The 14665-nt window shown below is 38.9% G+C and overlaps 1 protein-coding gene across 1 annotated transcript in view; it reads right to left on the bottom strand.

The window, feature by feature from the left end:
- LOC140937314 (voltage-dependent calcium channel type A subunit alpha-1-like) overlaps positions 1 to 9045 on the bottom strand; it is a 61448-nt gene extending 52403 nt beyond the window's left edge. Inside the window, exons 1-6 of the mRNA XM_073386859.1 lie at positions 8378 to 9045; positions 8034 to 8139; positions 7780 to 7919; positions 3016 to 3128; positions 1492 to 1644; positions 631 to 845 (exon numbers count right to left, since the gene is read on the bottom strand). Of these exons, the coding sequence (XP_073242960.1) occupies positions 631 to 845; positions 1492 to 1644; positions 3016 to 3128; positions 7780 to 7919; positions 8034 to 8139; positions 8378 to 8649 (999 nt within the window). The 5' untranslated portion in view covers positions 8650 to 9045. The remainder of the gene's footprint in view (positions 1 to 630; positions 846 to 1491; positions 1645 to 3015; positions 3129 to 7779; positions 7920 to 8033; positions 8140 to 8377) is intronic.
- Between the last annotated feature and the right edge of the window lie 5620 nt (positions 9046 to 14665).

Here is a 14665-nt window from a genome sequence, read left to right as displayed (position 1 = left end):
CAAAACTAAACAGAGCTCCAGTAAAGCACCTTTTAAAAGGTCTTCGATTTTCACGATCTAACTTACGGATTTAACCTATAAACCACATTTTTTCAAGTTTTAATGTCAAGATGAATCCGTTAACCCTTTAAACCCTAAGATCGAAGTTTGAATTCTCATTTGTTGCCCCTATTCATTTCCTACAGAAGTAGTGGGGAGAAGTTGATAAAATATCAAGCAAATTTATCTTGTGTGATCATGTCCGTAATTCTCATGACCACTCTGTTTTATGAAGCATTGATATTACAAGGCAAAATTTGATGTTGATCACTCAGTTTGTCTACACAGCCCAAGGCTATGTCCACACTTGATGCCCCCGCCTTTGTGCCTCGGTGTTGTGTTCACACCGTGGGTACCTGAGATGCAATTGTGTACATGCATATTTGCTCCATTTTTCCACCCCATTTTGAAACGTGAGCGTAACAGCGAGGTATGAACGTTACTGAATTGCCTCGGAATAAACAGCAGCTCAAGAGTACAAGGTCTCGATCTTTTTTGTATTCCGGCACCGGCACCGTGCCCAAATTTTTTGGCATGAGTAATTGAAAAAGGATGTGTACAGATACACGAGATAAATGTCGTATCTCATACCCAGTACATAATTTGAGTCCATCCTTCCATCGTTATGCACTGAAAGACGGTTATCATAGCTACTGCAATGTTATCAAAAGTCGTGATGCCGTAGTTCGGACCGACCCAGTTTCCACTGCAGTTGAAGCCTTTATCACATTTTCTCCCGCGAAATATTTGTCTAACTCCCTTAAATGGTCCTTGATCACATGGTCTGGGATTCTCTTCCATTGAACCTGCAAAGACACATGGACAAGGCTTGAAATACTGAGTAAGAGTTGCAATAGGTCTATGAAAAAAAGGGCATTAGAGTTGCTTTTAACTGACAATTGTTGAACTAAAAAAAGGGATCCGGCTTTGACCAATAACAACTGACGCAAACAATTCAATGAGCCAATCAGGACCAAGTAAACACATGTGGCTGGCTCTAAGCACAGGAAAACACCAGTTACTGCTCTCCTCTACAAAGCATTTCCACGGTGACCCACTTCCCGCGCTCTGAGTAAAAATGTCCCTCTTCCCAGAATTCGCTGGCCGAATGATCATAAACAATTGTACTTTTTTTGAGTGTCAGTTTATATTTAGCCCGAAAAATGCTAACTGAGGACACTATTTTATGTCTTTTCTGGAGACGGGAGCTAACTTACGTAGTCATGCGAGCCACATGAAGGTCTAGCCGCTTGCAGTGCAAAGGAAGTACCTTAACATCTCAGTTATTTTAAGACCCTGAGTATTTGTCTGGCTCTGGGAATCGAACCCGCGACCTTCCACTCTGCAGTCAAGCGCTCTATCGACTGAGCTAATGCTGCTGCGGTAAAATGACGACCCTATCGATTTTCAGCGCATAAAACGAAAAGAGAAAACTGTTAACAGTTAACTCACCTGTTTCAGTGTTGTAGCATGTCGAATGAAATTGCTCTTTGAGAAATTCTAAACCTATAATTGCATATATGAGAATACAAAATAAGACGAGAAGAGCTATTTGAAGGAGAGGAACCATGGCTCGGACTATTGACTTCATAACAACTTGAAGACCTGGGGAAAAAAAAAAGAAAGCAAGTCACATATTTATCAAATCCATGAAACAATACTCAGGTAAGAAAGCCTCTTGACTGAAATGTGTTAAAGAAGCAGTGGTCGGGATGAGTATGGTAAGTCGAATGTGGCAAAATTTTAAGTTCCTATTTTCATTAATATTAATCGACGGAGCACCAGACTTGCAATCCGGAAATCCCATGTTCAAGATCCACTCTGACCGCTACCGTCAGCCGAATTTGTTTTTCGGTTATTATGGTCCTGAGGTTTAACTCGTTGGCCCCGCTTGAAAATAGCCCATACCCTGCCATTTGGGATTTTTAAACTTGTTGTGTTTCATTTGAATTATTTGTCTTAGTAATTTGCTCGCCGGCCGCAATGGCCTTTGTACTACCAAGAGATCTTTGACCCGAGCTTTAAAAAGGCCAGATTCAAGACCATGTATAACTACTATCAAAGTTGTCGATATTCTTTTCTTTGCGCCACTTTGCGCTACTATATATCCAGTGGGTCACTGATTTGTAAACAGTACTGCAGAAAAGATGGTTGCGTTGGGCTTTTGCACGTCTTTAATAACACTATCCCTCAGTAACCCGCATTTCTTCAGTACTGTTATGTTCACAAACGTAGTGGCCGGCCAGCCAAAGTAAAGCTAGATTTGTGCGCAAGACCATGGAACTTCGTTACAGTCGAACCTCGCACCTGCGACCACCTATATGAAAAGGACTAAAATCGGTTTGCCATTCCAGCCACTGTAGTTAAACCGCTCGTAATCGACTACCTCGTAGGAGCTGATTACGGTACGAGTCCGGCCGGCTGGGTTTGCCAGGCTGGACCGCCTCGCCGAGGTGACTCTCATCCTGGTATTACATGAAGAGGGCAAGCACGGAGCCACCATGTTTACAGAGAGATTAGAAACATTGCGAGCCCAGCTAACCAAGCTGGCTCAGTTGTCATGTAATTACAACTTAAATCTGTTGCGTCTTTTACGCTGAGGTCTCAGCACAATTTCACCAGCCCGGCAAGCCGGACCAACCTCGATCATGTTATTAACCCCTTTTTGGTGACCACACTAAAATCAGTTGGACTATCCTAAATCTCTCTTCCTCACCTACTTTATTTATTTATTTATTTATACCAGTAACTTTTATTTTTATTTTTTTTTTTACATATTTACAATCAAAATAAGTTACCTTGGGTTGACGAAATTTACAAGACATTCATTTATTTAACAAGCAATATTTCTACAATACTAAATACAGCTTTGATCACCTACTTTACTTTCTGTTCCGTAAAAACAAACCAAAATGCTAAATGAATGACTTACGTATAGTAAGCAAAAACAAAACAGATAAACAATAAATTACTTACTAGGTACGCCAGATATGAGTTTAAGAGGTCGTAACACTCTAACTGCTCTTAGAGCTTTCACATCCAGAGATTTACCAGGGTACAGCTTTCTGACTTCAGGAAGACTAATAATCCTGTGCAAAATAAGAAAAAGTATGACTGATTTATTCCGCTCAGAAATCTTCAATTACGCAATAATTGTGGCTAGTTCGGTGCCAGCGTCTTTGCCTGGGTTTGTCATCTCCTTTAGTGGGGTGGGGCTGAGTAGGGAGATGAGAGATAAGTGAAATTTACTGCTTTGCCGTTCACGCTCTCAAGAGAACTTAAAATTTGGACATTTTGCATCGTAGTTGTTCAGCGACGGCAAAGAAATTAACAGAGAAGCTTGAAGCACGTGCCTTGGTGCACATTTTATGTCTTAAAAAACCGTTTTTCTCGTATTAACAAAACCTTAGCGAAAACTTCGCGTTTATACTGACGTTTTCGCATCGTTTTCGCACGTCCACACTAAGTGGCTATTATCGGAAGTCTTTGCGGTTCTCTTGTCGATTTCCGCCATTTTAAGCTTGCACTCGTTGTGCACTTGTATGCCCTAATTATGACGTCAACGTTTTCGTAGAGCGCCGTTCACAATTATATATCGTAAATTGTTATTCGTTCAAAATATTTCGCCGTTTCTGACTGGCCCTAATGCCCCAGCTAATTCTTCGCATCCAACTAGCGCCTACCATATTTGGAATATGCGAGCAATATACCATAGATTCGATGGTATATTTGATTGAAAACGAGGTTGATCGATGGCATATTTGCCTGGAAACGAGGCTGTTTGGGCCGTTGAGCCGTTCACGGCTATCCGAAGACGAAATAGCTGAATTTGTTACTAAAACTGAAGGGAAGAAATGAAAGAATAAACAAAACATATTGCTCGATGGATCTTATCTACTTCTTTTAGAAATATCTGTAAGAAAAAAACACCTGTTTGTATCCTGAAACCCTGCCGAGAAATAGGACAAAGTCTACGAGAAGGTAAGCTTGTTGAGAACTTAGTAATGTTTTGAATGAACAATAAAACAACTATTGAATTCGGCTTTCGTAAGATGTGAACAATTATCGGCTGATCTCGGAGGCTGTTACCACAACATTCTTCTCTATCTGCATAATTCTTCAGATCATACGAAGCGTCATTCAATGATTGTTAATTAATGAATATTGAATTGCATTTTAGAAGGCAAATCTGACTGTCTTGATACAAGCTGACGAAAAACCTTCATAACAGTTCACAAAGTGATTTAACCAGAATTGCCTTTTCCCTTTAGGATGACATTTTCACGTGTTTTTATCTGAGTCAGTCCAATCCATCACGTTTGCCATGGACAAAGGCATTTATCACGACAGTAATTGTAACTATGACAAGATAGGCTTTAATCTCAACTACATGGGCTTGTGTGCTAAACCTTTATTCTATAATGTAAACATTAATAGGGAAAAGCTTCAGGAATAACAATGGCTTATTAACGTGGAAACCAAACGACGAAACTTCTGGAAAATTAATGTCATTAATACAGAGAATTGAGTGTTACAATTTTCTGTCGCAACTCTGAATTCAACATCGGATTAAAGCCATCTGTATTGTTCAGGGCATAACTTTCTCGGCTTTCCGAGAGAATTTCCACAATTATTAAAAGCCAAAAAAAAAAAAAGTCAGTCACTTGCAAGAAAATGCCGGGATATATTCTTGCAGGTGCTACATGATTATTTTCAGCAGCTCACAAAGACCGCTATTCCTAAACGCAGCCCATCGATTTTTTAACCATAAACATTTACACGGACTTACAATTAGATTTTAAAAACGTTGAGTTGTCAAGCAACACGTACAAAGAATGGTTCAAACAAAATTTGGATTAACCTTTGCAAATATACTTGACACAGCCTTACAATACAGCATGGCACCATACAGCATTTATTCAAATTGATAACTTCTGTTTGTTTTGACAAAGTGTTGAAGTGACGCACAGAGAGCTTAATTTTGGGGAAACGCTAGTTTATAGACACATCAGGTCATGAAGTTTGTCGATGGTCTTCTTTGAGTTTCGTACAGTGAAACCGTTTACATTCCGCCATGACGTGATACGAGAATATTACACAGCTGGCCCCAGTTGTTCAAACGTTGGATAGCGCTATCCATCGGATAAATCACTATCCAGCGGATAAGTATAAGGGAAACCAATTACACTATCCGTTGGATAGAGATTAGGGACTTTCGGGAGCTTTAGCATCGACGACGGCAAGGGCAGTGAAAACGTCAATTTAAAATGAATTCCCGTTTTTCAAACACTGTCGCGTTTATTCCAATTTGATGAAAATAGCAAATGTAGGCGAATTTCCCTGGAGTTTATTTCTTGAGAAGCGCACTCAACTTAAGAGAGGGAAAAAGAAATTCGTCGTCGTTTGTTTTCGTCCTCTATAAAACTTGCAATTAGGCATTTTCAAGTCGTAGTCGTGCAAGGACGGTAAAGAAATGTACAAAAAAGAGTGATGCACGTGCAAACTTGTTGTTTTGCGTAATAAACCTATTTGCTTTTTTTGACGTCCTCGTTACCGTCGCCGTCGTCGTTGCTAAAGCTCCCTTTAAGCATCGACGACGGCGACGGCAGCGAAAATGTTATTTTTAAAATGAATTGCCGTTTTTTCAAACTTTGTCGCGTTTATTCCAGTTCGCTGAAAATGTCAAGTGTAGGCAAATTTCCCTGGACTTGATTTCTTGTCGGGGAACGCACTCAAGTTTAGAAAGAGAAGAAAATTTCGTCGTCGCTCGTTTACATCCTCCATAAAACGTGAAATTAGGCATTTTCACGTCGTATTCGTGCAATTACGGTTAAGAAAGTAAAAAAAAACAAAGCGTGAAGCACGGGCAAACTTGTTGTCTTGCTCAATAACCCTATTGATTTTTTGCCGTTCTCGTTGCTATCGCCGTTGTCGTTGCTAAAGTTCCCTATTTATCCAGTGAATAGCACTATCCACCTTTTGAACAACTGGGACCTGGGGATTATTACGAACCGTCACGTTTGAACCCTTTAAGCCCTAAGAGTGATCAGCATCAAATTTCTCCTTGTAACATCAATGCTTTGTAAAACAGAGTGGTCATGAGAATTACGGACATGATGACACAGGATAAATCTAATTGATACATCAACAAGTTCTCCTCACTATTTCTATTGAAAACGTATAGGGATAACAAATGAGAATTTGAATTTTGACGTTCGGGTTTAAAACGTTGATACTAATATCAGATTATATATTCTCCATACAAATGTGATCCAAACACGTTCTATGGTGCTGATGAGTCCACCAATATATTGTGATCATTTTCTACATTCTCATGACATTTTAGGTTTGATTACGCATCAACACTGTAAGGAGAAATTAGAAAATGAGCTCAAGCTGGAAGCTGGACAAGGCCGGAATCTGAGACCGTTTTCGTGACAAAGGCAGTTTTCTTAATCATACAAAGAACACCGATTTCAAACGGAATTGCTAAGAACGTTTAACATGGCGACATTATCTTCAACTCTGAATAATAAATATTCATTTGAAACTTAATCAAGGGATAGAAAAACAAGGCACAGAAGACTATGCTCAATCGTCATTCATCTTTGCAACTCTTCACCTCTTCACGAAGAATACCCCGCCCCAGAATATCAGCTGAAGAAATCCTCCCTTATTACTTTTCAAGAGGAAGAATGCACGCTTCACCTTGCTGTTCCGGCGCCTTAGACTGCCACGCAAGGCTGAGGGGTTTAACAAAGTGTCGGTGTTTAAATATTAATCGCCATTCGACACGACATCTCAAAAATGAACGACCAGACAAAAAGAACAACAAAACCACGTCTTGTTAGCCAATACTGACAGCAACTATGATTATTTTCGCCTCAACAAGATGTGGATTCTTCCCCCAAATCGAGTATCGAAAAACTTCCATTACATTAACAGCACTTCAAAATTCACACGCACTGTTTGGCCGAGTAAAATACTGAAAAAATTGAATAACATTATAGTTTTTTAGAATTGAGGAAGTCAAGACCGAACGGAATTGAACAAAACACGTAATAAACGCGACGCCATGAAAGAATCCAACCCGTAACGAAAATGATTGACGCGAAATGATTGCGGCAAGAAAATGGGATGACATGCGTATAAAAATACGCGAGTCTAACAGTTTCAGAAAATGTGTTTGTCTGAAAAATACTCAAAATAATTAATGATGATCATCGGAGCTAACTGAACACTCTCTTGGCTGCCCTAGAAAGATACTGTTAACACCGTCTTCAAACTTCTCTTTCGAAACTTTTAATTACTCAAAAAAGTTATTCGGAAGGCTTCCGAGCAAATTGCTTTGAAAACAAGGCAAGATCTGAGCCATGATATTCACATCTGTACTTCAAGCAGCGCGCAAGCGCGCAAGCGCACAGTGAGACGAACTTTCAATTATTTTCATGAGCTTCATGATACTTTACGGTTTTCAAAACTAGCAACGTGGAAATTAATATGTTAGATCAAAACGACAATAATATTGGGCTCGGATAACAAATTCAATGCTGAACTTGTTATCCATATACTCTTAATCTCACACAATTTTATGCAAAAAGGAGCCTGGTTTAAAAATTATGGCTAAATAAATAATCAGTAAAAACAAATAACTTTTACATTTCGGTTTAACGCCACGAACAAGCAAGAACTGCGAGTGCACAAAGCAACTAAAAACACAAAGCATATACAGGCACTTACCCAATAACAACCACGACAAAATCAAGAATATTCCACACATTTCTCAGATAAGATCCAGGGTGTAACAAAAATCCGTAGGCCATAATCTTTAGAAGCGCTTCGATACAAAATATAAGGACGAAATATAGCTCTGCATCCTCCTGTTGGGTAACAGTAAAAAGAATCCAAATGTTTGGGTTTAACGCTTGCCACCCGAACAAAAAAAAAGAAAAGAAAAGAACAAGGAGATTTGGCTATTTTTAAGAGGTACTTACCAGTTTCATAGACAACTCTGTTCTGTCTTCCTCTGGTAGAGGAGTATTTAGAGCCAACACAATACAGTTGGCTGCGATAGCAAGCAAAATAAAATATTCAAATACTGTGAGATAGGTTAAGAGTCAACCACAGCACATGTGCTTTAAACACTAAGCCTACGGCCCTAAATCCCATCTATATCTAAATATATATAGGTTATAAGGTAATCCGAATTATTTAACTTAGGCAAGTTACCCCGATCACTGCGACTAAGGTTGGTTTATTGCGATCACAGAAAATAATACAACTCATAAATACTTAACCCGAGCAGCTATAAAGAGCATTAAAAGCACAAAAAGGATATTTCCATTCCACGATAAGCTTTGATAGTCGACGGATCGGGTTAGTCTCTGATAAGCAAAACAAGGCATATGTAGGGCTCCGAGCCTGTTGAAATAGCTGACTTCCGTACAGCGACATGGAGCGTGCTTTTTGGGACATGTAAGACATGCGTTCATGATTATCCTCTGCGGAGTTTGGCATTTCCAAGGATTGTGGCAAGTCGCCTGTCTTCTTTGCTGGTGTAGCTGCATATCTGCTTTTATCCATCCCTGAAAAAAGCACCAAAAAGCGCATAAAGTTCGTCTACCGGCATTTCAATATGGTCACTGGCGAGGAGCTTCAAGCGGGCGATAGAATCTGCGATATACGCACGACCGGTTTCAGTAACAATCGATGTTAACATACGACATCAGTAATAAGGCCTCGGCATTTTTTCACCAGCTATCCCACATTGTGGAAGCCACAAGATAACTGATCGAACAAAAATGACTACGTGCGCGTTATTTCTAGTGATTCGATTCCAAACAAGCTCATCAACACCGAGCCAATGAAGTCGAGGTCAACTCCTCTTCCTCCCCCTCGTTCGAAACGTTCGTCACTAGCGGTAACCGGCCAGTTCAGAAATTATGGTTCATAGCCTGAGCTTCTCATGACAAAAAAGTACCGTAGCGAAGTGCGCATATTAATCAGCTTCGATACACCTGCTAGGGAAAGAAAAGCATCACAAGCTATTGATATTTAAATTCGGTCCTTCCATTATTATAATGAGGTATCGATCTGACAACCTGCCACCTTACGCTGAGCTTTAAAAAAAAATAATGAAACTTGCTGGGAGAAAGTTTCTTGGAGAAACATAAATTATGTCTGCTTCAACACAATAATCCTGGCTAGCCCAACTTTAATATCTTCTGAAGATAGTGTAAGGCTCTACGGCCATTTTTTTACGAACGTATTTGTTATTACTCGGGAAGACTAAAAAAAGACGACGGTTGTGACAGCTAAGTCAAGGAGTGAACATTGTCCGGCATCTGTTTCATAATACGACATTTTCGCGTACAATTCCCGCTGTATTTCCCTTATCTTGGCTCAATAGTGCATTTCTTTATTTAAAAAGTGAGAAATGGGCAACTTAGAGCTTACAATCGTTCCATTAATTAATAGGAAAAGGTCAAAAAGCAACAAATGATCACGAGAATTAAACGGCAAGTCAAACGGACTTCCCACCTACAACGAAAAATTATACTTCGGGGACTCCGAAGGGTCCAATTGCGTAGGATGTTATCATTTTGAAATCTTTTACTCACATTTCAATTTTTCAAAAGGTTTTTGACTTTAAAATACATCTCTTCTAAACAATTTTACTTCTTGCAATCAACGAAAGATAACCGCAGCTCAAGCAAATGCGCCGATAAGTGATTCAACAACAAAATTTCCTCGTTCTCCCAACATTTCATGATAAGTTGTTGCTGCAGACTCGATAACCGTAAATTAGCTTTTGATTGAAGATCGGTAAAAAAAAAACACGATACCATTCATTTCTATTCCCCAAAGAGAACCAAAGCTTTAATAGAGTGATCTATTCAAGTCAGATACGAGATACGAGCTGGCCAATAAGTTGCTTATTTCCTGCCTTCTTCCTTAAGCAAACGTAATTTGTTTTCAACGCAAAATTAAAACTAGTCGGGCGTTCGTGAAGGCGTTTTCCCGGAAATGAGTTGGGATACGATATGTAAATGGCAGTGAATGATCTAAAAAAAATTGAAATCATGTTAACATAGAACAAATTCCAAAGGGTTTTCTTTTCACAAATTCACTTGAGCGGTATCGTAACAGGTGACTGACAGCACCTATATTTTGCCCTCGTCTTTCAAACGATCCTACAATTTCTGCTTTGGTAAAAGCCATGCCGCTAATTAGATTCCATATTTCAAAAGAAGGAAAAAGCGGTTAAAATTAAAATTTTAATGACTTTCTATTTAGCTAAAAGTGAGATACGATATTACCAGAGGTGAAAAACCCACAAAAAAGAATACTTTAACAGGAGATCTTCAACCGCATTAGGAAGCACGACGAAAGAACGTAAGTGTTAGATATGGTGATTTTCCGCCATGGTGACAATCAAAATTGACGGCAATAACTTTACAACATTCTCATTTTTGAATAAAGAAGAATTCCAACTTTCCGAGATTTTCTAGCACTTATCGTCAAACCTTTTCCTTGGTTTGTACTTTCGTTAAGACAAATTAAGTCCACCATAAAGTACAATGAGTTTTTCCCTGACCGAGTGACCGTTTTGCACAACAGCAAACGACTTCCAAGTAAACCGATAACCTAGTAATTTTCTATTTATTTATTTATTTCTTACCTTAATTTCCACATAGAGCAACCTTTACAGTGATGCATTCTGTTACAAAAACAGAGAAAAATATATAATTAGAACCTAGTCGTTTAATCCATCTCCAGTCAACGACTGATGGCGAAATGTTTTTTGGAGTCGGGCTATTGCGCTTAAAACCTTAGATTTGGGGTATAAGAAGTGTTCTCTCACACCAATACATATTTTAAATGGTAAAGCAAGGAAGTGTATACGTTTTTCGTGTTCGGCAATCATCTGATAGATTATTCAGCGTGGGTTTATATCATGTTTTAAGTTAATATGATTGTCTGCAACCGCAATTTTATCCCTGCGACGAATATTGTACAAAGCTATCTACGGCTAAATCAATGAACCAACAACACCAAAAGTATAGGTAGCAACTATAAATAATCTGTGTACAAAGAATACGATCTTGATATTACATACCTGTTTATTTATTTAACGAAATGTCGTATTGTTTATTACTGTACTAAAATCGCTTATTATAAAGCTGTTACTGTGCACATTATATTGAGAACTGCATTTGACAGACTGCTGAACGTCTTCCTCGAGTTCTTTCAAACAAAAAGTGGTTTCCGGCGATCAGATGTAAGTTGAACGAAAACACTCATTTGAAGTGCGTAATAAAATAAAACAATGGGTCATTGTTACCACACATCTTCAAGTGCAGGTTTTTTTTTCTTCAGGGAATCGTCTAAACGGTCTTGGTATTTTACATTGGGGGACCAGTTTACTAAGGGAGAACAGGTTTCGAACAAGTTAGCAGCAGTGATGCAATGGCAATAACGAAGGCTGAAGGCTGCCTGAACAATTAAGGACGCTCAAAACAAAGACATGCTGGTCAAGATGCTTGTGTGCCTTTCAAACTATAAAAGTGACAAAATTTGTCTGTCTCTACCAAAGATCCTTAACATCGAGAAACGCGTCAATAAGTCGAAGTAAAACTGCATAAGAAAAGATACGCGGAAAACCGCGCGGCTCCTTATAAAAACACTGTATAAAACCTACATTTTTATGGATGGATTTTCTCTTCTTTGACGTTGACAAAAATTTGTCAAGCGCAGCGCAGGAAAACGCTGTTTTTGAAGATCGTACAACTTGAATGACAGAATTTAGTAGGAATTCTTGACAGCGTCTACACTTGTAACCTGCATTTGTAACGAGGGCAACAATATTTTCAATGTAGAGTGGATGGGCAATAAAAGAACAAGTGATTGGCGTTTATAAAATTGCGCGTCGGCCCTCTTGTATTTGCTGTGGGAAAGCAATAGCATGGGGATTTTTAGAAAGAGAGAAAATCAGCCAATAACAGAAAATCACAATGATTTAAATTAAACGTTGTCTTTGAGATAAAATTCCTCAAGTGTCGTCAGTTGGTCAAGGCAAATGATCCGGCTTAAAAAAGCGCAAGGAACCCTTGTGGCGCATTAGTGCAAATAAAAGCGTGTCTGTGTGAAACTCTTGCGGGCGATCATAAAATAAGCAAGATATGTACCGGGAAAAAATGCACCAATCCAGACGGCGACACTGTATTACCTGCCGGTAGTTCCGGATCTTATTAGTCCCTTTCTTTCTCTTTCTTTTCTTTTTTTTTTTTTTTTTTAATTTGGGTATGGCTAAAATGAGGGAATCGAAAAACATTATGACGTAATTAAATAGTACTAATATTAAACGATATGATTATCGAGGGATATCTTACCGCGGATCGTGAGTTGGTAACTGTTGTTCTGTGTCAACAAATATACCACAGCAACGAGGGATACCGCCGAACCACTGAGATGGAAAGTGCGCCAAGCAAGTGTACAAAAAAAACAGGTGTTTTTAAAGAAATACTCGAACATTCAAACATAATTTCATTTGCAGACAATTTTTTCACGTTAGAGTAACAGTTGTATGGGACCAGTTTTAAAATGGTCCGAGGTATTGCATGAGAACATTAACTTTGAATACACGAAAGATACTGATCATATCTTCTGTTTTTTTTTTTTCAAATTCCACGACCTTGGATTTCAGGTAACCTAGTAACACATTTTATCAGCGACTTTTCCAGACTACAATTGTGATAAATGGATAATGACCGTCGATATTTGTCTAGAAACCTTTCACACCCGCGTTAATTTGGCAAAGTGAAGGCTTCAGATAATATATTCCCTTGGCCACGGTTGTGGATGAGTCTCACGTAAAAGAACAAAAACTTCTCTACACTAATAAAATACCTTTTTAAGGCAAATGTTTAAATTTACCTTCTTCTTTGTTGTGAATATAATTTGACTTCATATCGCACTCAATCTAGTCACCTGTTTAGTGAACGCTCAACAGTGACACCGAGGCAACATATCATGGTGTCAATACAACTTTTACCAATATTAATGATAGCCAATTAAAGTCGAAGCTCTCCTTGCAACCACTCTTGTAAGCGATCAGCTCTGGAAACGATCACCTTTGTGAAACCTAGTTTGAACTGTGACTTTGGTAATGAAAAGCTCTAAAAAACGGCCGCGACCACTTTTAGAACTACCCAACGGGACCTTTTTTTTGTTTTAAAGCTCTCGTAAGCGACCACTCAGAGTCTTATTCATGTAAATCAGCACTTGAACGAAACTGCACACCGCGCTGATGGTGTAAAAAAATTGGAACGTAAATTTTAGCCGTGTCTAGTATATCAGATATAAAGACACTCGTTAAACATTAATGGCACTCCGGACTCGTAGTGTGTTGTCAGATTTCGCAACACTACTAAATATTTGTTTAAAACTGTTGCTGGAAATTCTCCTCTTATATGTCAACACCTCTTTTTAAGATAGGATTCTCTCCTGTTCCAGCTTATTTATCCAGCTGTTCACCTTTTCTGACGTCCCTACGGGTTTTTTTTTAAAAGGACACTTTGTCAAGATGTACTGCCGGCACTAGTGGAATAGATACATTGTTCATGGCGTTAACTTTCTTTTGCTTTCTTTTAGTACAAGAAGAGGCAACCTCGTTCCCAGGGTTCTCTCCTACTTTGAGGTCAATTTGTCGTGTGTTGGATATTTCGTTTGTCACCAGCTTCATTTTCTTGACTAACTCTTAGGTTTGTCAAATCTGTATTAAAAGGCAAACCTGTATGAAGCGGTCAGTTACTAGCCATTTCCTAAGGGTGACCGCCCTTTAAGCGCCAATATCCACATTCAAATTTTCCAAACTAATTCCAACATTTAAAGAGAATTTGACAAAAGATAACAGAATTCTCTCTAAGATGATCATTTTTGCCAACGAGCACCCTCGCGAAGACACGAGGCTGCGGGGCGGCAGCATAATAAAGCCGCGCGCAAAAGTTTCAAGGCAGAATGAATCTCGAAGCGATGTAACAAAAGGTAGTGTAGGGTAACTTTTATGACATAATAAAGAACAGAGAATGCATGGAGGCTGCTTTGTTACAAACAACGTTAAGCTAATCCTGAGTTACTACCGATCTTCAATTCCGTTTTAAAACTTAATGATCAAGACTCCTGTAAATTCGTTTCCTCCTAAATTCTATCTCAGGCTGTTTCCACAAAACAGCTTAAAATTTAGAACTACAAACTCCTACGTTACATTTTAACCCCAAGTTAGCTTTGACCGGTTTTTGAGCAACTCAACCCCGTTGTCCTTAGTTGAGGCACTCAACGAACGATTCACTCCAAGCATAATGTGCCTTCCATGACGGTAAATGACGGACACATGACAAACCTGCAGTCTGCATTCTTGTAAATTACGGTAATTCACGACATTTCTAAACAAATTGAACAGCACCCGCGTGTAAGTAAAATCTTTGCTCGTTGGCACTTAGCGATAGCTATAACTATAGCAATAGTTCTCATAACCTTAATAGAGTTAGGAGAAAATTGAAACTGATCTCGCATAGGACTTGAAAGGTTGACGGATTTGACTGTAGCTCTTTCTTCAGCGTCAACA

The sequence above is a fragment of the Porites lutea genome, chromosome 5, assembly GCF_958299795.1.
Source record: "Porites lutea chromosome 5, jaPorLute2.1, whole genome shotgun sequence".
NCBI classification, from domain to species: Eukaryota; Metazoa; Cnidaria; class Anthozoa; order Scleractinia; family Poritidae; genus Porites; species Porites lutea.
The sequence above is the reverse complement of the archived record's forward strand: the minus strand, read 5'-3'. Positions and strand labels throughout refer to the sequence as shown.